We start from the raw sequence: 22,169 nt of genomic DNA on the forward strand, positions 1-22,169 counted from the left end.
GCCAAGAGGGTCAGGCTCCTCTCCTTCATGTTTTGGTGGCCAGTTTCCATTTGGCCTTTGTGCTGTTCCCCTTCCATGGAACTGTCTCCCCTTTCCACACTCCAGCTCCCAGTGCCTCCCCCATCCCCATTCATCTCCAGGCTCCATGCCACTGCTTCCTCTAGCGCTTGCTGTCCAATAGGATGATCATTTGCCACATGTGGCTCTTGAGCCCCTGAAATATGCTAGTTCATATTAAGATGTGTAAAATACATAAACACTGAAAAGCAAAACAAACAAACAAACAAACTCATTCATAATTTTTACATTGATTTTATATTGCAATGAAAATATTTTGGATATACTGAGTTTAAAAGACAGTATTGATAATTATTAAAATTAAATCCACCTGTTTTTACTTTTTGGAATGGTTATTAGAAATTTGAATCCCATATGTGGCTCACACTGTTTTTCTGTTGGACAGCCCTCTCGGGGCCTTCGTGGGAACCAGGTGAAGTTAGGGGCCTCCCCTGGCCCATATTCCCCACTACTGAGGTGTTGTGAGGGGAGGGACCGCCTGTCCAGCACATGGAGCCCAACACAGTAGGGCTGAGGAGTATGTGTTGAACAGACAGATGACCTCGGGAAGGGGCACAAGGAAAAGAAGGTCCTCATACACCACTTTCCCACCTTTTATTCTTCCACAAGTGGATGGGGATGGAGATGCAAAGATAGGACAACAGCAAGTTTTAATAAATAAGAGAAACGGGGACAGGCAGTGGGCCTGCGCCTGCACGGCCCCACATAAATAACGAGGTGGCTGAGCCCGAGTGGAGACAGACAGGGCTGGGCCAGCAGTCACCTGCGCTGTCCAGGGCTGGGGGCAGACATGCTGCACCACAGGGACACAGAAACCACTGATGCCAGAAGTGCTCTTCAGCCCAGCCAGTGGTCCTCTCCCCGAAGTTCCAGAGATCTGGGGGTGGCAGGGTGGGCTGGGGCTCTGCACTTCAGCTTCGCCCAGGTCAAGTCATTTTTCAGTTTAATTAAAAACAGCGAAGTAGGGCAGGCACATGCAAGTAAGCCTCTTCTGTAGGCAGAGCCGTGGATGGGCAGCCCCATGGGGGCCTTGAAGGCAGAGGCCCCGGAAGCAGCAAAAATGGGCCAGATAAAGCTACTAATGGGAGAGGTGGCAGAGTCAAGCACCCCCTCCACAGGACCCATCCCAGAACCTCCAAGGAGCTAGAGAGGTCCTGGGCACTGAGGCGTGATTCTCTCCCTACTTCACAAATAAACTGGGACCAGGGATGTGCCCAGGATTAGATCCCAGGAACTTGGCCTCCCAGCCCAGGGCTTTTATATTGCCCTTTCCTTTTACAGAACCTGCTAGAAAAGGAGGAAGAAGCACATCTGCTCTAGGGCCCTGTACAGGGACAGGATAGCTAGTCACCAAAGTGTGGGACTGGGGCACCAAGTACAGGCGCCACTTCTCTGCCAAGCCTAGACCTCTGGTAGTACAGAGAACTCTTGGCTCCTAGGATGTGGCCAGGGCAGGCACAGGGTTAGGGCATCCTACAGGGTAGGAACTGGGGCAGCAGGGACAGGGGCCAGGCTCTCAATCTGCTCCTTCACACAGTGCCCGCCAACTGCCTGCCTCCTCACTGGGGCGGACGGGCCCACCTCCAGGCCTTGGCCTTTGCTGTTTTGCCTGCTGGGCCATCGCTTCTTGGTCCTCACAGTCCCAGCTGTAGCTCTTCCTCATCCAGGAAGCCTTCAGAACCTCCCAAGGCAGGTTTGAGTGTCCTTAAAGTAGGCAGCCCCTCAGATAACCAGGTTGCTCTCACTTAGCCGGACCACATAGCGGTTCTCCTGGGAGACAGGGATGAAAGGCCAAAGCTGATTCAAGGGGCTTCCAGGCTCCCAGTGAATGGCTCTTTCCCAGGGACCCTGCACTTGTGCCCCTGTTCTGGAGCCCAAGATACTCAACAAGCCTTCCCCAGCCCTCACCTCAGCTTTGTTCTCTGCTGGGGGCTTCAACCACTTCGTATGGCTCCCACCACTTCCCAGCAGTGCCTGCTGCTCCGGCAGGAGGCCAGGTTGTGGGGAGTCAGGGAGCTCACCCCCCGAAGGCCCAGCCTCTGTGATGGTCTTCACCTCAGATGCTGCTGAACTTGTCCGCTGCTCAGGAATTCGAGCCACACGGAACCTGGGAGAAGAGGTGGTGTGACCACTCTGGGTGCAGAGTTTGAGTTCAGGGTCAGAGCCTCTGACACCTGTGCCTGAGCGTCTTCCAGGCCCTCCATAGATAAGGCTTCCCTCCGCTGTTTGTACCTAGCCCAGCACCCCACCTCTAGGTGTCAGATAGACACCCTTGGCTTCAGAGGTCCCAGATGCCACAGGGGCCAACACATGCCCTGAAAACCCAAGGGCTCCATGTGAGATGTTGCACAGCTGATTTCTTTCTGCCACCCACCCTACTAGAGAGGCCCACAAAGGGTAGGACCATCACTGAGCAGAGTACCCAGGGTTTAATCTAGGACCCTGCCTCCACTCAAGGCTGTCATCTCTCCATCATCCTGGTGCAACTGTGCCAACCTCACCTGCCCACAGACAAGATGGTGATCTCGCCCTGACGTCCTGTCTTGGCCCCAGCCTTGGGAGCCCTGGCTGGGTTGGGCAGAAGGCTGGGAGCAGGAGTAGTAGCAGCTGCAGCCTCAGGGGACAGCAGTACCTCGGGCCACTTCTTCTGACTACAACGGGAGCAGCAGGGGCCAGAGAGTGAAGCTAGGCCCTGCACGGTGTGGAGGTGGTGGCGATGAGGGCAGACGTGTGGCATACTGGGGGAGGCCGGCGGCAGCCTACAGAAGGGAACGGGTAGGAGCAGTCATCAGGGCAGCCCAGGCTTAGGGCCAGAAGACCCAAACAGGTAGAGAAGGGGTAGAGGCAGCATGTGAGGGAAGAGACCCAATCGGTAGCCCCCAGGAGGCAGGCTGATTATCTGAAGGCCCTGCCCCCCTCACCTGGGCACAGGCCTGTGGCTTGTCTGCACCAGCTGTTTGCTGTGGTATTCTTTCAGCAACTCCTCCAGGGCCGCCGCATTCTCTGTGGGCAGCTGTGGTCAGAACCCAGCTCCAACCATAAGGGGAGCCCCCAAGTCCCAGCAGAGCCCCCTACCTACCCACCACGCATACCCAAGCTGGGCTCTGCACCTTTTCCTCCACCCCTCATCAAGCAAGACCAAAGACACGGGGCAGCACCGCATCTGTCTGAAGCACCCAGGCGGGGAGGGCAGAGCAGGGCAGTTCAGTGACCTTACACCGCCTCATAGGCTCCAGGAAGAGACACTCCTCTCCTGGGCACTGGGATGGGTCAGACTGTGTCCTTACCTTTCTTCTCTGTGATCAGACGCACCAGGACCCCAATGGTGTCCTCATTGGCATCCTCAGTCCTGTAGGCAGGGTTGATCCCTGGGAAAGAGAAGAAAAAGACCTTGATCCCAGGAAGCTGGACACCCAAGCTACACCAGGATCAGCCAGCAGAGGGCACCCCGGGCCTTGAAGCCAGAGCCGAGCTTGGTTAAGGTGACAGTAGATGACAGAAGTATCCCAGGGCTGTGCACCTGTGGGCTCAGGCCTCTGCTATGGCTCAGGGTAGCCCACCATCGCCGTTACTACTGAACACTCACTCCTTCTGTACCAGAAGCCCTGGGTACTCAGTGATTTCAGGGCCATCTGAGCTCCACATCCCTGCAGACTATGCGGGTGAGGGGCTGTATCAGCCTCCTCTGGGTCGCACTGCCTGTCTGCAGTGGGATCCTTCTTACCCAGAACTCCCAACATCTACCGCAAACTCTGCCCCTCCAGGCCCATTACTTCCTGCACACACCTCCCTGTCCGTGGCACTGTTTAACTGAGGTCCTTGGTTAGCTTTGGGCCCAGACCTCAAGGGTATGGGAATGGGCCAACATGATCGATCCCAAACCCAGCAGCAAAGAAAGCTCCTAGGCAGCAGCCAGAGGTTAAAGGAAGTCACTAAGCTAGGAAAACAAGTGTAGTCCCAGGCAAAATGGCCCTCAGTCGCCACCTTCCTGCCTGCCTTCCTGCCCCCTCCAGACTTTAGTGTTAGGAGTTAGAAGGGGCTTTGGCCAGCCCCAGGCAGTCTGGGACTCTGGCATGGGAGGTGCTATTTCACTCTTGACTTGGCCAGAGGCCCAAGGGTGGTGTATATGGAAGTGGGGCCCCTGTCCTTCAGGAGGCATTGGCCAGGTAGGGGAGAGGAAGGAGACCCAGGCCCTGGGGTAGGGGTGAGAGAATGTGCCTCTTCCTCTTTCCAGAACTTGTAATTCAAACCACAGCCCGCAGCTGTAACCTGAGCTCCTTGTGGTGTCTGCCCAGGACAACTGCCCCCTTCCCACAGGACATTCCTCCAGCTACAGGCCAGAGGTCAAAGGTCACTTTGAGTACTTAAAAGGTCATCCACCCTGGAACCACACACACAATTACAGCCTGTAGACCCGCCCCCCCAGGAATCCAGATCTCCACAGCTGGGCCCGGCTCAACGAAAAAGGGCTACCACCACTTGACCAGCTCTGCTGGTTCTGCTCCTGTCACCATTCCTGGACCCTCACCTTCCTCCCAGCAGCAGCACCTCTGTAGGCGTCTCCCCTGAGGCTGGCTCATACCACCTCCAGGAGGCCCTCCCAGTTGGCCCTCCACAGGCCTCTCCTTGCCAGAGCCCCCAAGGCCAGGGAGGTTCCCTCTGGTCGCCCCCAAGTTCCCTGTCTCCCACCTGGACCCCAAGCCCAGCCTCACCACTGCCTCCACCTCCAGGGCCGGGCCCAACCTCCTTGTGCGCCGTGCAGTGGTAGCCCTTCCGCTTGAGCAGGTTGCACACCAGGATGCCCAGGAGCCCCATGAGGCAGAAGATGGGCACGATGGCAATGACCGCATACTGAGCAGCCGTCTCCTCAGGGCCACCTGCCCGCGTGCCGTTCCCCGGCTGCTGAGTCTCACCACCGCCACTGGACCCCGCTGCCACCTCCACGCCACGTCGGGCCCGCCGCCCCCACTCTGAGCACAAGATGGAGGCAGAGGAAAACAGAGAGGCAGAGAGGCCCAGGGCCCAAGTTAGTGTGGGTGGGGTGGAGGGAGGACTGATGGTCCAAGGCAGCCCACTCCCCGCCATACTGGGGAGGCCAAGGCCAGCTCAACCCTGCCTTTCTTCCGTTTTTTGCCAAACAGGGGTCCTGAAACAGGCTTCCTCGAGCCTCAGGATGGGCAGCCCCCTGGCACCCCCATCACCCCTCATGCTGGGTAAGGAGTGAACAGATAGCAACGTGGCACATGCCTAGGCACGGGACGCGGAATCCTGCCTCCCTAAGGCAGGCCCTGTGAATGAGTCACGTGAGAGGGTGACTGGCTCAGCGGTGTGAGGTGTGTCCATGGGTTTATGTGTGTGGACACACCAGTGCTCACAGCCACTCGCAGAGTCTCATGGAGAGGACAGGAATGGGAGGCTGGTCAGGATGTGAACCTCCTAAGCCCCTAATTGTGGCCTCCACCCACTGTATGGTTTCTGCCACTCAGAAGTAAAGGGAGGTGACTGGCCACATTCTGCTGGGCTCCCCCAGGCTGGCTGTCCTCCCAGGGGCTAAGAGGACCCCAGTGTCCCACATGGACAATCAGGGGCTCCTGGGCTCAAGCTCCTGCACCCATTCCTCATACACCTCCAATCTGCCACTCACCATTACAGCCAGGAGTGCTCAGAGATGCCCAGGAACATGGTTGACATGGAATGTGGGGAACCCCCCGAGGCCCAATCCACCTGCAGGGAGAGATGTCACTGAGGTCCAGAAGTTTCCCCAAAAACTGTCCGTAGGCTGGATTCCTTCCTATCAGTCACCCTCAATGGTCTTGTTCCATCCCATTTCACAGATGGGAAGACTAAGGTCTATGTAGGGTGGAAATAGGCTGGAACTCCAGGATCCATAGTCCTGGCCTCTTAGCATGAGCTCCCACCATCCACCCCTTGCTCACCCAGGCTGGCAGCCTCCACATAGTGTATCCTGGGTTGCAGTGCCAGCCCGGACCTCCAGCCTCCTTCGAAGGCTGCAGCGGTCATGAGGCTGGCATGGGCTGGAGCCCCAGGAGATGGAGAAGGTGCCTGGGGGGCAGGACCTGCATAATGTGCCCTGACCCTGGTCCTGTAGGAAACAAAGGGTGAGAAGGAGGCCAGGAGTCAGGCCTGAGATCCCTGGGGAAGCCAGGTCTGGGACCCCGCCCCTTGCCCTAAGATGTCTTCCCAGGAGAGAGCAGATGTGCAGCTCAATGCTCACCAGATCGGGCTCCTCCCCAGGTGGGCACTGCCAAGGGGTCGTTGGTGTTGCAGTGGCCAGAGGCCAGGGCAGCAGCTGGAAGAAAAGCAAACAGGAGCATATTGAGGGAGGGAAGGAGAGAGTTCTGGGCACGGGGTCTCTAGGGTCATCTGAGCCCATAGGAGTGGAGATCGCTGACCACATAGGGCCATCCCACCCAGGCTTCATGGACACTTTTCTAACCTTGATCCCTCACACTGCAAGGAAAACCTGCCCTGTCCCAGACCTGCTTCATTACCAGTGCCTGAGTAGGGAGAAAAATCACATCTACTTCAGGAAAGTTCTGGAAAGCCCCAGACAGGGGATCAGGACCTCAAGCCCCTGGATCTCTGAATTACACCCCTTCCAGCTAACAAGACCAATGAGGAGGAAATGCTTCCGAATTCCTCTCTGTTTCTGTCCCTCTTCCTGCTGCAACCCCTGTCCCCCAATCACAGCTGGACATATCATTAGCCCGCCTCTGTTTATCATTCCTGGAGCCAAGTTTGCAGCTGGTGCTTACTATTCTGGGCCCTGGGCTGAGTCTCTGAGACCACATCCTCCTCTGTGACCTCCTCCTGTGGCAAGGCCGCCCCATTCACCCGGGCACCCAAACAGAGGATGGCACATTCAAAGGAAGGGTGTCCCAGCGCCTCCCACGGGGAGCTCCCACTGCTTCCCACTTCCAGGTGTGAACCATCTGGCCTCAACTCCTGCTGTGGGGAGACCATGGCCTTCATTTTAGTCCAACACTGATTTGGGGGTATGAGGCAGAGAGCAGAGCCAGCTCCCTTGGAGGCAAAATGTCACAGAGGCTCTGGGGATCTCCTCAGGCTCCAGACCTGGCTCCAGCCCCTGCCTGAGGCCAGGTATCACACTCAGGAATTCCAGGCTCAGAAAGAAAGACGACTCCAAACCAGATGCCAAGACCTGTCTGGGGCCAAGTCTGGCCAGATTCTCTCATTTCCAACACAGATCTCAACTCCAGCATCTGAGGTGCCCCAAATCCCAGGCGTCTTTGGCCCAATTTCCTCAGGTTCCCCACTACTGGCCACTATTCCCACATCGGCTGCTGACAGGCACCTGCCCTTAGCCACCAGGCCTTGCCTACAAATGCAAGTCCTTCCTTCTCCTCCCCCTGCTCCCCGCCCAGCCTGGGTAGGCATGGTCTGCGAAAGCAGTGTCTTCTGCCTTGGATGGGTAGGGGAAGCCATGGCCTTCCCTCCTGGGTCACCATTTCATGCCAGGGTGGGTCAGGATGGGCTACCTGGGGTTGGACAGCCCCAAATGCTTCCCAAGAAGAGCTGAATAATCAAGCCTCGTCCCAGCATGGGGTTCCTGAGCAGGCTCACTCCCTCCTCCCTGGAGCTCCTCCCCAGCCCGTCCCACTCACCATGAGGAGGCAGGACAGGGGCCAACACAGTCCGCTCAGCTTCATCATCAGGCCCTGCAGCAATCTCTGGCCTAGGGTAGATGGAGGGAAGACTCAGGGGCCAGCTGGGATAGAGAGGCAGCTGCTGTCCCCCCAGGCACTTCAGAATGACAGGCCTTCACAAGGAGTTGGGAGAGTGCCCTAGATCTCTACCCAGGTCCAGTCTGAGCAGAGGTGGGCTGCACCGTGCAGGGCCAGCCTCACTGGAAGAACAGAGGGCCCTGCAGGCTGGGGAGGCTTCCCAGAGGAGGAAGGGCTTCCTTCCCCTTCCATAAACAGCCAGGTGCCCTGCGGCATCGCAGGGGAGCACAGGAGGAAGGAAGCGTGGGGAGGCCGCGCCAGGCAGAGAAGGCTGCAGCCCTCAGGCTCGGCCTCTGCTCTCCTCTGCAGCTTCCAGGCTCCTGCCAACTGCAGCCCACAAGCCCACGGCCTCCGGCCTCACGTTCCTCTGCCTCCACTCTCACTGGTTCTGCTCTAAGGAAGGCCCTGTCCCCACCTTTCAAACACTTTTCTTTCTGGAAGCTTTTCTAGAAGTTTTCCCCAAAGCTGAATCTGGCTCCTATATAACTCCTGTGCCTCACTCCATCACAGGCCTGGAACCTTCCACATGGCCACTGTCCACGCATCCCCAGGGAGGGCCAGGACATGTCTACTTACATCTCTGCCTGCCTGGCTGCTGCAGGGGACCTGAAGGGATAGGTGGCCATGGCAGCAGAGTTCAGCCTGCCTCTCTTCCTCTTTCCCCCATGGGCCAGCCACTGCCCTCACCGGGGAAATAGGACCCTGTCCTCAAGGATCCCCATCCCCAGGGACCCCATACTGCAGAGATTGAGAGAGTGGTTCCCTGCCAGTCAGTGGGAAGTGCCAAAAAACAAAACAAAGCAACATCAGTGGTGCTGGCCAGCCAAGACTGAGGCCCCAGGGCCAGAATGCGGCTGCTTCTGGAGAAGCCCCCAGCCAGTGGACAAGTTGGAACAACAGGATTCAGGATTCAAATTACACAACTGAAGGGACTGTTGCTGAATGAGGAAGCTCCAGGATGTACCCCAGAGGCCTGCTTTCAGGGTTGTAAAGGTGACAGAAACAGTGTTCATGGGACCTGGACACAGGCCATGTGCAGCCTCTGAGGTCCAAGGATGACTCATGGGACTTAGAGAGCCCAGCCACTGTCCTAGGTCACGGGCAGGCAGAGGAGCCCCAACCTATGTGATGCCAACCCTCCAGGAGACACACTGCCTGTGGCAAGTTCCAGGTCACACGGAAGACCCTCTCCCTGTGGGCAGCCCGGACTTCCCGCCTGGAAGAGGAGCCCAGGAAATTGATCCACCCGCCTGACCTGGCCAGGCACAGACCTCGCAGGGCCAGGGGTTTGTGTTACACCCAGGGGAGGGGGAGGGGAGTAGTCACATCATCCTTGGGACTCTCCAGGTCACTGGCAGCCAGCCACTCTTGGCCCCAGGCCAGGTAAGGGGAAAACCAGGACAAGGAAGCCCAGGCCACAGGGTAGGTGAAGGCTGAATCTGGCAGCCAACACTCAACAGACAGCGCCCCCTGACTCATCTCCCGACCTGCCCTCCTCAAATCTGGTCACGCGTCTTCCTTTCAGGGTCTGCCTCACAGCGTCCCTTCCCCCTACTCTGCGCTGCCAAACTCCCCGCTCAAGCTCATCTCCGCGTATCCCCTCCTCGTCCTTCCAGGGATCAACCCGCAGATCTAATCACAAGCCCAAGTCCTCAGGCTGTCCCCACAGCCTGCCCCTAGCCCCAGCACCTTCATGTCCCCAGATAGGCCTATAAGGCTGGGCAGGGGATGAAAAGTAAGAAGCAAAATAACTGCAGAGTAGATAGCCCCAGAGCCACCCCCGACCCTGGGTGGCACCCACTGGGTGACCTGAGCGCGCGAGGAGCCAGTGTACAGATGCTCATCTGCAGAAAGGCGTGGAGCTGCGCAATGCGGAGACTTCCAGGAAGAAAGCAAGTGTCCAGAGGCCCAGTCTCCAAGCCAGAGAGGGCCCACTCAGGCACATGCACAGACATCCACCGCCTGCTGCCCTTGTGCCTTCTAATTACACTCCCTCTAATTACCCCAACCCGGCACTTACTCCAGTCTGGCTGCCCCGGCCCCCATACTCAGCCCAGTCTGAGTCCCAGCTGGACCTGCCTGGTCAGGCAGAAAAGCCCTTATGCACATGTGTGCACACCTGCTGCTCAGGGGCCCCAACCTCCACCCCAGGTCTCCAGCACAGAGCCCTGGAACCATGACCAGAGAGCAAGTTCAGAGAGAAGCCCCACCGCTGGGAGGCTGGGAGGCTGGGAGGCTGGGAGGCTGGGAGGCTGGGAGGCTGGAAGGGGGTCCGTGAAGGCCCCATCCCTACCACTCTGCTTTATCCAGAAGGCCATGAAGTTCCAGCATCCCCTGAGGGCTTCCTGAAGCACAACTGTCAGAGATGGAGAGACTGAGGCCCAGAGAGGGCAGGGAAGGTCCCCGGAGCCCCCTCTCCAGCTCCATGTGCCTGAGGGAGAACCCCCCAGCCACACTGGGCTGGGGAAGAGGAGACCCAGGGGTTTTAGCAGAGAAGGAAGTTAGCTCAGAAGCCACTCTTCCCCCAAGTCTCCTAGCTTGGGGCCTGTCCCCACTGCCACCAACCCCTTATGGGACCCAAGCCCCCTCACTTCTCAGGGCTCAGTCTCTTCATCTGCAAGATGGGCATGTTTATCTCCCATGGGAAAGCTGTCAGGAGACCTGTGAGGTAATCCACCCTAAAGTGGGTCACGCGGTTTCCTTCCAGCGGCCCCTCCCCCACCCCTGTGCAGGTTTGTCGTTGGTCGGTCTCGGCTGCTTACTTGCCTGCACCCCGCCAGACACCAGGAGGGCACAGATGTCTGCTTTATTCACCACAAAGCCCAGTACCCAGCCTGAGGCTAGAAGCAGGAGGCCTCTAACACACAGGCTCAGGTCAGAAAGGTTTCCTCCTCCTCGACCCTCCAGAAAAATGCCCCAACAATTAGAACCAGAAATTCCCTGCATAAAAGCCAGCCGCATCGCCATGACAGGGCCCCAGACAGCAGAGAGGCTGGAGGTAGCAGAACCCCAGAGAGGAGAAGCCTGGAGGCCTCAGAGAAAGAGGAAGCTGTGAAGCTGTGGCACCCGCCCAGGCCTGGGGTAGCTTCCCCTTTCCCAGAACTGAAGCCAGTGGGGTCACACCCCTCTGTTCCCCAGCTGGGCCCTCCCCTCTGGTACTCTCCCCAGTCTCCCTGGGCCTCAGCCTGACCCTTTGGCCCCCTCACCCAGCAGCCTAGATGTTCCATCATGGAGCCTGGCCCTATGCACCAGCTCCCGCCACCCTCAGAATGGCGCCCTGACGCACCCCTGCCAACCCTTACACATCCGCATGCTCCAGCCACTTCAACCTTCTTCCCGAGACACACAAGACACAGTTACCTGCCATTTCCTCTGCCCAGAAACCCCTCCCATCACTTGGCCAACACCTACTCTTCCTTCAGAGCTTAGCTCAAAGTCATTTCCTCCTGGAAGCCTCCCCCAACCACCACCTCCCCACCGGCATTAACCACCCTGTTTACCCAGCCGGTCCCTGCCACCAGCCGTCCTCCATGCCCAGTGCCACACTGGGTAAGTCTGCGCTGCACTCAGGATGGGAGGCAAAAAACGGTACTCTCAGTAGAAGGCACAAGGCCCCGCTGGGGTAGTGAGGGCCCTGAAGGCTGCAGCGCGGGCAGGACAGATGAGGCCGGACTAGGAGGGGTGAGTATGAACCTGCATCTGAAGCTCCAGGACCACCTGGGGCCACATGGTGGAGTGTGTTGTCCTGCTCTGCTCTTCACTGGCTTTGTGGCTGTGGACGCCTGCAGAGGACTGTCAGGAGAGTGAAATTAGAGGATTCACACTAATTTCTCAGCGTTGGGCTGGCACAGAGTACACCCTCCACAAGCACTCACTACTCACTGTGCCTCAGTTTCCCTCTGTGGAGGGGGAAGGGGCACATGCTTGCCACGCCCGTGTGAGCACACTGAGATTCTCCTCTTACATTTATGTTCAATGCTTGGCACACAGCCAGGTACACAGGAGGTGCCTGAGCAGCTACGTGGAGCCTCTGGGGAGGGGAGGGTGTGGGAAAGGAGAGGAGGCTGGGAAGACAGATGGGCAGTGCCCAGGTCACACCAGCCTCAGCTGCAACTGAGAAGCCTGCACTTTTCCCAGGAGCTATGGGAACCTTGGAGGGTTAAGCAGGGGGGGAGCAGGCACGGAACAATTTGGGTCTTGCCAGGTGCACTGGGCTACCTTCCAAGCGAGGGAGATGTGGGTACGAACAGGTGCCCACCAGGAGCAGGGTCGGAGGAAGGCAGGCTCTGTTTCCCAGCCCATGCTCCGAGGCCTATGGACCTCCCTCCAGCCTCCAGAGGAGAGGGTTGCCAAGAGTTGCCTAGAAACACAGCTGGACATGGGCCTCCCTCAGTGGTGGCTGTACCAGGCAGGAAGACAAAGGCTACCCATCAATAGAAAAATCCAGGTTAGCAAGGGACCCAGTGGTTCCCTGGCAACTGGGGCTGAAGTAGGGCAGTGCCCACATTGGGCGGTGCTGAGGGCAGCGAGGAACTGCCTGCTGCCCTCCTCCCCTACAGGAGAGGGGGACTGGCCCCAAGCTGGGGCTGGCCCTGGCTCTGGGTCACCTCTACTCCTCACAGCAGAAGTGAGCATTTCTGTTTTACAGCTGGAGGTCAGAGAGGTCACTTGGAGGTCACACAACTAGTGTGTGACTGAAGCAGGGATGGAGCCCTGGACTGCCTCATTTCTGCCTCCCCCACCCTGAGGTTTAGCCCAGAGCCTGGCAGGTGGATGTTCTGAGTCTTTGCCAATCTGATGGCAGAGTCTAGGGAAGCAGGAACACAGTAGGTGGCTCAACTGAAGGTCTAGTACAAAGAGCCAGGCAGGCCCCAGAGTAGTTACTATTCCCGTGTGGCAGTCTCAGGGGCCTCCGGGATTTGCCTGCGCTCATATTCATTTGTGTATTGTCCCAATCTGCCAACTCTGAAAGAAAAGGGCACTGGAAACTGTAAGAAGCAGGAAGGCTGGGGAAGTCTGGGAATTCCCAGAGGGAGGAAAAGGTCCCAGAGTGTAGACCCAGTTCTTGAACTGGGGGCCCAGATGTGCAGAGGTCAGCACAGGACTCCTCAGTGAGAAGGGTGCCCCTCGACCCAGTCCTCTCCCAGCCTCAGGTAGCCAGGATCTCCAGGGCACCACCATTGAGTGAGTACCTCTCCAGCAACGGACTCCTAATCCTGCACCCCCACACTGCCAGGCAGCAGCTGCTGCTACCTTACCAGGAGCTGGGCAGGGTTCTGCCCCTCAGACCTCCCATTGCCCCTGGGTCTGCACTTCAGCAGATCAGGTGGTGAGGTGGGCAGGTGGAGCTGAGGGGGCTAATTATCTCCTTGAGGCTTAGGAAAAGGCTGAGGCAGCCAGATCGGGCCCACCCAGCTCCTCCCAGTCTGGGAAGGTACAGATGCAATCTCTTCCCTCCTTCCTGCCTGAGACTAGGACTAAGGGAAGGGGTGTCTGAGGCCAGACCGTCATCTCTGGGGCAGAGCTGGGGCTCCCCAAGAGCCCTCTCTCTAAGTGCCCATCACATGCCTCATAGCCTCTCTAGGTTGGGTCCCAATGAACCCCTCAGAGACAGGGTTCCATATGGAAACTGAGGCTCAGAGAGGCTAAGAAGTAGCCTTAATAACCTAGTCTCAAAAATGACAGGGCTTGCCTACCCTGGAGTAGGGGTGGGCAGCCTTTGCCAGTGTCTCCCAGACCTGGCATCCCCACTGCCCCCACATGGCCTGTTTCTAGTTTGCCATCAACCTCTTGGTACCATGGGCCAGCCCTAGAATACCTCCCCTCTCACTCCAAAACAGGACAGCAAGGGACCCAGGAGGGACTGGAGGACACTCCCTGCAGCCCCCACTCACATTACTGCTACCTCTTCCTCCAAGAAGTTGCCTTGACCTCCCACCCTGGTCATATGCTTGGTACTGAATCACTATGCCCAAGCTGCTCCTCTGTGCTCAGCATGGGCCCTTCCCCTTCCCAACCTAGCTGACTTGGGCAGAGGCTTTGGGAGAGGCTGAGGGGAGACCACACCCCTCCTGACCTGTTATCCGATTCCCCCAGGCTCAGGGTGTTAGAGATAGAGGCTCCCCCTAAGGCCCTACCCAACAGAGCCTACAGTGAGAGTGTGCCTGAGAATGGAGTTAGGAGGGCGTAAGGCTGGTCTCTGGAACATTCCAACTGGGCTCAAGCTGGTCTCTGGAACATTCCAACTGGGCTCAAGCTGGTCTCTGGAACATTCCAACTGGGCTGAAGCTCTGGCGGTCTTGATTAGTGGATCTGTGACCTTGGTAGGTCACTTACCTATCTGAACTTTGGGGTCCTCCTCTGCAAACAGAGGTGCCAGTCCCTGCCTCATGGGATGCTAAGGGAATAAGCAGAGCCACTGTTTAGTGCTGTTTGGAAATTACCAGTTCTCTTGAAGGCCAGAGAAGGAACCCAGGCTCAGAAACAGCCAAGGTCATCCAAAAAAACTTGGGTGCAACAAGGGTGCATTGGGGAACCCAATATAAATCCCAGCAGCATGGATGGTGGCACCGAGGTCTCATTGAGAGGACCCCGGGTGCCCATTTCCTAGCTATCCAGGCCTGTGCCCACCTGCTTTACCAGCTGACGCCATTGTCAGGAAGGTGGAGGTGCAGTGAGCAGCCAGTATGCCCCCTGCCCAAGTCTCAGTTTCTCCTCTGTTAATTTCGGGCAATTGTGCCTATTCAGCTAGCCTCGCTGTGTGGCGGAGACCCAGAACTCACAGGCAAATGATGATTCTTATAATCAGGCCTAAGTCCAGGTGCCTTCTCCTGCAGGAAGCTCCTTGTTGGGAGGGCCTCTCAGCTGTCCGTTCTCAGTCTCCTTTAACTCCTGTTAAAGTGGGGAGGCTCTCCGAGGGAGGTAAGCAGTGCACATGGGAGGCTGGGCACACTGCAGGTCCCCCTTGCTCTCACTGTTCCTTCTCACAGTATTCGCTTGTCCCTCCTTCTAGAAACCCTTCTCCCTTCCCTCTCCACCATGCTCAGACCCTGCCTCTAACTGGCTGTAGAGGCCCCTCTATCTCCTCCGTCTATGCCAGCTAGCCAGGGACACTCACAGCCACACGGGCAGTTTATTTATAGAGCTCTCATCTTTCCCAGGGTGGCCCAGGAAAGAACTCTGGCCTTCAAGACTAACAGACCTGGCTTTGGATCCCAGCAACAACAGGGTCTTGCAAGGGTTTCTACTCCTCTGAGCCTCGGTTTCCATGCTTGTGCCTCGAGGATTGACACTCTCAGCATGAGGCAGAGATGGGATAGTCTGGAGCCTTGATGGCAGGACTGGGCACAGAGCAGGGACACAGCACTGGTTCCTATCTCTCTGCTAGCCTAGTCCTACCCAGAAACACCAAGCCTCTGCCTTGATGCTCTCAGGAGCATCGTGCACTGTGGGTGCTAGATCTGACCAGAGACCACATCCCAGCAACCATCAATCTATAGTTGGGGAGGGGGGTGGATGGGTTCTCCTGGATGATCTTGGGCAAAATCTCTCCCTTTCTGCTCCATTCTCCTACCCACTTGGAGAAGGCTAGCTCCATAACAGGTCTCCCCTTGCTAGGTGCTGAGAGCCCCACCAACATTTCCCACTCCTGCTTTGGGTAGGCCAGCCTGGTCTTCCTCTGGAAGCTCATGCCGGAATTATCAGACAAGCCCTGAACCCTTGTCCCTTGCCTGGAGACCAGGCCAGAAGTTAGGCAAGAGCTGATGTGTTAGACTAACCCTAACCCTAACAGGGAGGATGAAAACTGTATGACTCAAGCTAGGACTGCTCCCCCCTGCTCTGAGTCTCAGCTCCTCCATAACAACTCAGGAAGGAGGCGCCTCCACAAGTGCCACTGTGGGAGATGCTGAGCCCAGGGCCCACACAACAGGACATCAACGGGGACAGTTTCCTCTACTGGCCTAGAATGAGGGCCTTGTCTGAAGAGGGCCATGGTTAGCACCAAACTTGTCCCAGACCCATAGAGTGGCCTTGAGTTTTGGGCCCTAACCCCTAGTATTACCTCAGGCCATGGTGAGCCTCAGAGATCACAGATACAAACACTGCCATGTATCCAGGCACCCAGGGGCTAGGATCTTAAGTGGCTGCCCTTCCTCAGGAGAGACCTCGCCAGCATAGATATGGCAGTGGGAGGGGGCAGTCTGCTGGAGAGGCCAGCCACAGCGCTGGGTGAACAGTGCCTATAGGTGCCCCACACCTGGGCCTATTACCCAAAGGCAAGGGGAATGACTAGCAGGTGGATCCAACAATGAAGACAGACGGAGGCTGGGCTCAGAAGCTTCCTGGGTGAGGTGGGCTGAACCCTAAATGATTGGGAGAGTTCTAGAAAGAAGGACAATAAAAGCAAAAGCAGCGCCGACCTGAGGCATCTGGTAGGGAGGAATATGGGTGAAGATGGCAAAGTTAAGAGATCTTAGAAGGAACGGCCTCAAGACCAGGATGAGGAATTTAGACTTTATTTTGCATGCAAAAGACAAGAGTCACTTTAGGGAGGTCACTCTTGCAGTATGGAAGGACTGGAAATGGAGGCAGACAAGCTGGGAACAAGAGTCTGGGCCCAGAGGGCAGGACCAGAGCCAGAGTGTAAGAGCAGCCTAGTTTTGTGAAGGTGTGTTTTAGGACTGCTTCGTGTGCTGGCTGGTGTCCAGCTGGCCTGGGAACAAGTGGTAGAGCAGAACACGAGTACCCTGTGTGGAACGGGAAAGCCAGAACAGCACGGTTTAGGGGCCTTGGGTAAGTCCCTGAAATTCTCAGAACCTCAGTCTCTCCCTTTGTAAAACAGGGCTGGGCCTGCTGGCTCCGACTCCTACCCTATGAGCAGAGGGGATGCTGCTGCTCCTCAGGGTCTCCCATGCTTGGCCAGACACAGCAGCTTCCTCAGAAACTAACACACTAGTCCCAACCGGGGTTACAAGTGGAAACCCAACCTGGCCCCTCTGTCATCCCAAGTTCCCAGAAAGGTCTGGCTTGGGCAGGGCAAAGGATGGAGCTGGGGGGCCTCCACTGAGGCTGGGATGAAGAATGGTTCTCCTCTCTCTTCCCCTCCAGGCCCCTGAGCTATTTCCACCTCTTTGCTGGGGATGGAAATAACTCGGGCTCAGCCCCTGGAGACCAAGACAGCTATTTTCATCAGCCCCAAGAAACAGAGCTCCAGTCATTCCAGAGAAGACCAAAGGACACCCTGATGCCCAGACCTAGCTCTAGGCCAAGCAATGGCAGTGGTCAGAACTAGAAGGGGCATCTGGGAAGAATGGGGAGAAAGGCCCACAGAGAGCAGGGCACCAGTTCAAGGTCACTCAGTCTGTTCCCTCTCACAGCAGAAGGGAAGTGTAAGGAACATGCCTAGAGCAACAACAATGATGGGGACGGGGGCCTCTCAGGTATGGTGAAGGTCAATTACCCCTGCCACCCCTAAGCTGCACTGCTAACTCCAGATACTCTTCAAAACCAGGTGGACATTTCCAAACCCAGGTGCAGCTCTAGAAGTCAGAAGATAGGCCTTTCTAGTGACATCTGGCTGAGGGTGAGGGCTGAGGGAGGAAGAGGAAGAGGAAGGCCATGTAACCTACCTGACTCCCATGTTCCAGACATGTGTGTACACACACATTACACTCAGAACAAAAGGGAACACCCTGGAAGGCCATGCCTACCAATCCAGGTAAGGCATGAGCAGGAAGGTGGTGTGACCCTGTGAGGCCAAGCACCTCACAAGGTCAGAGGTCCTGAATTCCACTTCAACCACTGTCCTGATTCTATGTGACTGTGGGCAAGCCATTTTGCTTCTTTGAGCCTCAGTTTCTTTCTCTGAAATAATCACCAGATCTCAGAACCACTGTGAGGATTTAATGTGACAGTACACTATAAAGTTTAAAACAGAGCCTAGCACCATGCCCCTTCACATTTGCAACATTTCAACAAAATAAATATCTTTAGAAGATGGCAGCAGAAGACAGAACTTCCAGATCCTACCTATAACAGGTGCTGCACTCTAATCACCACCACCTTCTGGGCCAGGGAGACAAATTTCCAACTACCCTGCATGAACCCCTCAGACCCTCTTGTGGGAGTAGGGGGCTCAGAGAGGACTTGCCCAGATGGTGAAGGGGCTCTGTTCCAGCTCTCCAGAAAGAACTTAGTCTCCCCCCAGACTAGAGACTAATTTGGGGGAACAAATCTGTGCCAGCTCTTCCTCCAACCAGGGAGTTGAAAAAAGGAGACCTGAGTAAAGAATGTCTATTGGGTCAGGATTTCAGGATCCATGTTGTCTATGGGTTCATATCGAGACAGTGGACCAGGCAGCCTTTCAGTGAGAGTCTGAAGTCTCCTTGACCAGTTTTGGACAGGCTGTGCTTCCAACCCTCTCACCAACACCTGGGTACAGCCCCTGGACCACTGTGCCCCCAGAAGAAGCCTGCCCTCAAGCCCCTGCCTGAAGGGAGGGAAGGGAGAACAGAGGCAGTTGACCCCAAAACAATAGAGGATCCCAAAGTGATGATTCACAGTCCATTTACAGCCTGACACCTCAGTGTGTAGACAGGGGAGACTGAGGCCCAGCAGGGGCAGGTCTGAGAGCAAGACTGAAGCTGAGACCTTACAGAATACAGTTTTCCAAGGGCAGAGCTCTACGAGGTGTGGGACTTCAATGTGTGGGTGTGAGAGATACTGTATGTGTATGTGAAGTGGAAACTGAGCCTACCTCAGGCCCCCTCAAATGCTGCCAAAAGTGCCAACCCCAACCCTGGCCCCCTCTCCTGCTGCCAGGGCATGTCGCTCAGACTCCTGAGAGGTGCCCCCCCACCTCAAGGAAAGACCCAACTTCTTGGTCCCCCATTTGCTGAGAGGTGTCTGAGGTCCCTCCTCTTTCTGCCTCTTACTCATTGTCCTAAGGCAGGTACCAGGCTCGTGGGCGCGCGCGCGCACACACACACACACACACACACACACACACACACTACTTGACCCTGCGCAGCTATGGCCCTAGTAATCCAGGGTTAGTTCTGTCACTTGGGGTTTCTCCCACTCATTAACTAGTGTTCTTGGCCCTGCTCTGCTTACACTGCAGGCTACACACAGTGACCCCGGTGACCCAGGGTCTTTCCCAACCCTTTCTCTCTCTGTTTCTGCCAGTCTCAGTTACACAGAGCCCCTCTGTGTCACCCGCTGGGCTCGGCGTCACCGCCCAGTATGCCGGCCACACGTTCACCCGGGACAGGCCGCCTCATGCGCCGTGTCACCCACAGTCACGGGCTGACACCGTTCAGACCCCCCCACACACCCGCCCGCCGCAGTGGCACTGAGACGCCGCTGTCCTGTCCCGCACCCTGCCCTGGTCTGGATCCAAGTTTCCCGGGCCCCGCTGGTCCCTCACACGGCAAGTTACGCTGCTTCCCTCCGGCGCACCTTCTGACAGACACTGCGCAGGGCCGGGCCCCGAATCGCAGCCAGAGGACACGCAGTCCGGGGCCGGGGGCTCAGAGGCCGGAGCGATCTGTGTGCCGAAGGTGCCGGGACAGGACCCGGGGCGGCGGGCCGCGAGCTTGGATTGCTGCATCCGCCACTCCGGCGAACTTCCTCGGAGACGCAGGGAGGCAGGGGCGCAACCCGCTGGCCTGGATGCGGACCCTGGTTGCGGGCCCCGCACTCCCCCTTACCTGGCCGCGGCAGCTCCAGCTCGGCTCCGGGTCGGACTTGGTGCCCGGGCCCGGCTCGGGGAGCTCACGGGCGGCCGCGCAGCCTGCGCGCCTTTTGAATGAATTGCCGGTCGGGCAGGGAAGGTGCTTAGCCCCGCCCCTCGCGTCACGGCCGCCGGCCCCGCCCACGACGTCAGAGTCCAGGCTCGCGGCCCCGAGCCCCCAGCCTAGAAGCTGCAGGGGGTTCGCCACTCTGCCTCCCGGTCGCACTGCTCTACGTTGCCATCTTTCGAGTCCCCCAAGGAACTGCAGGGGATGCGCGGGACCGGGAGGCGGGGAAAGAAGTTTCGCTTGATCTGGAGACTTGGATGCTGCTGGGGTCCTGTCGCCATTACCTGTGTAATCAGGGCTACGGCTGCCCCTTCATGGACCTTTTATTCCTCCTGGAAATTGGAGCCACTATGCCCTGTTCGAAGAGACCCAGGCCCACCCCTAAAGGCCTATAAAAGAGACCTATCAGGTGGGCTTCTGCACTTCCCTCTGGGACCAGCTCAAATCCCCATCCCTCTTTGCCAGGGTAGTTATTCCTTCAATCCAGCAAGACAGGTGACACTTCTCTTTCCCCACCACCAGCTATCCCACCCTACTCATTTCCAATGCCAACCATCAGAGCGCCCAGCAGGGCAGTGACCAGGGACATGGTTGCACAAGCCCCAGAGCAGTATTCATATTATATTCACTCTTCTGTAAATCGTGCCTCCGTGAGAAGTGGTGCGCCAGGATTGGAGGCAGCAGCCCAGCGAACTGAGTGTCCCCTGCTCAGTACCATTCAAGGGATCTCAGGTAGCTATCCCAGGAGAGCAGATCTAGACAAGATAGGCAGCAGGGAGTGCTGGGGGCAGAGGCCTGGCTGGGGTCAGGATAATCACAGCCCATGAAAGGAGGTGGAGGAAGGTAAATAAGACTGTTGAGGATAAGTAGGCTGGCAATGGGGTTCTAAACAAACTGAGTCATAGAATCTGAGCCACATAAGAGATAGAAAAGGTCAGGTTCCTAGGCTCCAGGAAATTCCAGGAGGAAAACTGGACACCGATGTGGGGAGGGGGGGGGGCAAAGGAAAAGTTTCCATTTCCCTGGCCATGCCCAGGCGGGAAGGGCAAAAGGAGCTCCAGATTACTGATGTCAGGATGATGGCCCCAGCCCTCTCCAGTATCAATGAACTCCCACTAGGGCTGGGGACAGAAATCATCCCTGGGCTGCATATCCCAGCCCATAGAGGAATCCCTGAAAGGCTCATCCCAGATCAGCCCCTCTACTCTCAGAAATGGTTTCTTGATAAAGGGACTTTCCAACTTGTTGCCTGAAGGACATTCTATTTTCTATGGGAGGAAGCCACCTGCCTACTGTGACCCCAGCAGGTGCCTAGAGCCACAGCCTGCACATTTCCTACTCCTGCACTCCTCAGGTTATGAAGGAGCCTAATTTTTATTTACTGTTGGTCAGTTGGGCCAGTTCCTCCTCCAGCTGACTCTGACTTCCAAGCTACTTCAAGAACTTCCCTGAGAGTCTGGGAGCATCTGGTGGCTCCATAATGAGTGATGGAGGCCACAGACAAATGTAAGCTAGCTTGTTCTGGAGCTTGAAGAGCCACAGGCTCTAGGACAAAGGACTTTAAAATCCTGGCATCTCATGTGAGCCCATGAAATCTTGGCATTAATCTCTGAGCTCAGAGACCATCTTTTTTTGGGGGAAGTAACCAGGGATTGAACTCAGGGGCACTCAACCACTGAGCCACATCCCCAGACCTATTTTGGGGGGGTATTTTTTATTTAGAGACAGGGCCTCATTGAATTGCTTAGCTCCTCGAGTTTGCTGAGTCTGGCTTTGAACTTAGGATCCTCCTGCCTCAGCCTCCCCAGCCACTGGTGTGCACCACCACACCCAGCTCAGAGACCATCTTGTTGAACTTCATACAGTGCAGCTGGGGAAGTGAGTCCAAAGAAGGCCCACACCTCATCATATGGCATGGCATAAGGTGCCAGTAAGTTAGGATGAGCTGTGACAGTGACCTGGAGGCAGAGGCATGCGCTCCAGGTCCCAGCAGGGCCCTGCCTGGGATAGGGGTCCTAGATTACAGGATCAGAGGCATCAGGGTACTTTGGGGAGTGATGGTGCCTCTTGCTAGCTGTACTTGAATGCCAAACTAAAAGTGCAGTCATCTCTGGGTCCGAGACCCTTGCAGATACTAAAATTTGTGGATACTCAAGTTCCCTATATAAAATGGTATAGTATACACATACTTTAAACCATCCCCCATACTTTAAATCATCTCTAGATTACTTAAAATTCCTGATGCAATGTAAATACAGTGTAAATAGTTGTTATATGTATTTTTTAGGGACTAATGACAAGGGGAAATTCTGTACTTGTTCAGAACAGACACAACCATTGTAAGTCTAACTAAACTTTCCATTCACATTTGGTTGAGTGTGTGGGCACAGAACTCATGGGTACTAAAGGTCAACTACACAAGACTGAAGGAACAGGAAGCTCAGACCTAGGCTAACCCCCAACAAGCAAAGTGCTACCCCAACAGAAGGTGTCCTTGTGATACTACTGTATTTGGGCTTTAGCT

At 56.5% G+C, this 22,169-nt stretch overlaps 1 protein-coding gene across 3 annotated transcripts; it reads right to left on the minus strand.

Annotated features, from left to right (window-relative positions):
* Positions 1-296: 296 nt before the first annotated feature.
* RELT (RELT TNF receptor) lies at positions 297-19,706 on the minus strand. Of its 3 annotated transcripts, none has more exons than XM_081281981.1 (11): positions 19,556-19,706; positions 7,725-7,795; positions 6,314-6,388; positions 6,015-6,181; positions 5,723-5,802; positions 4,791-5,048; positions 3,366-3,446; positions 3,000-3,081; positions 2,580-2,837; positions 1,987-2,185; positions 297-1,848 (listed from the first exon to the last, which is right to left on the minus strand). In XM_081281981.1, the coding sequence occupies exons 2-11, from the start codon at positions 7,770-7,772 to the stop codon at positions 1,801-1,803; spliced, it is 1,296 nt and encodes a 431-aa protein (XP_081138107.1). In that variant the 5' UTR covers positions 7,773-7,795; positions 19,556-19,706; the 3' UTR covers positions 297-1,800. The 3 variants fall into 3 exon arrangements, with proteins under 3 accessions (XP_081138107.1, XP_081138106.1, XP_081138108.1); XM_081281980.1 differs by having other exon boundaries at positions 19,305-19,652; XM_081281982.1 differs by lacking the exon at positions 4,791-5,048 and having other exon boundaries at positions 19,305-19,661.
* Positions 19,707-22,169: the final 2,463 nt, after the last annotated feature.

The sequence above is a fragment of the Spermophilus citellus genome (genome assembly GCF_964194105.1).
Source record: "Spermophilus citellus genome assembly, chromosome: 2".
NCBI classification, from domain to species: domain Eukaryota; kingdom Metazoa; phylum Chordata; class Mammalia; order Rodentia; family Sciuridae; genus Spermophilus; species Spermophilus citellus.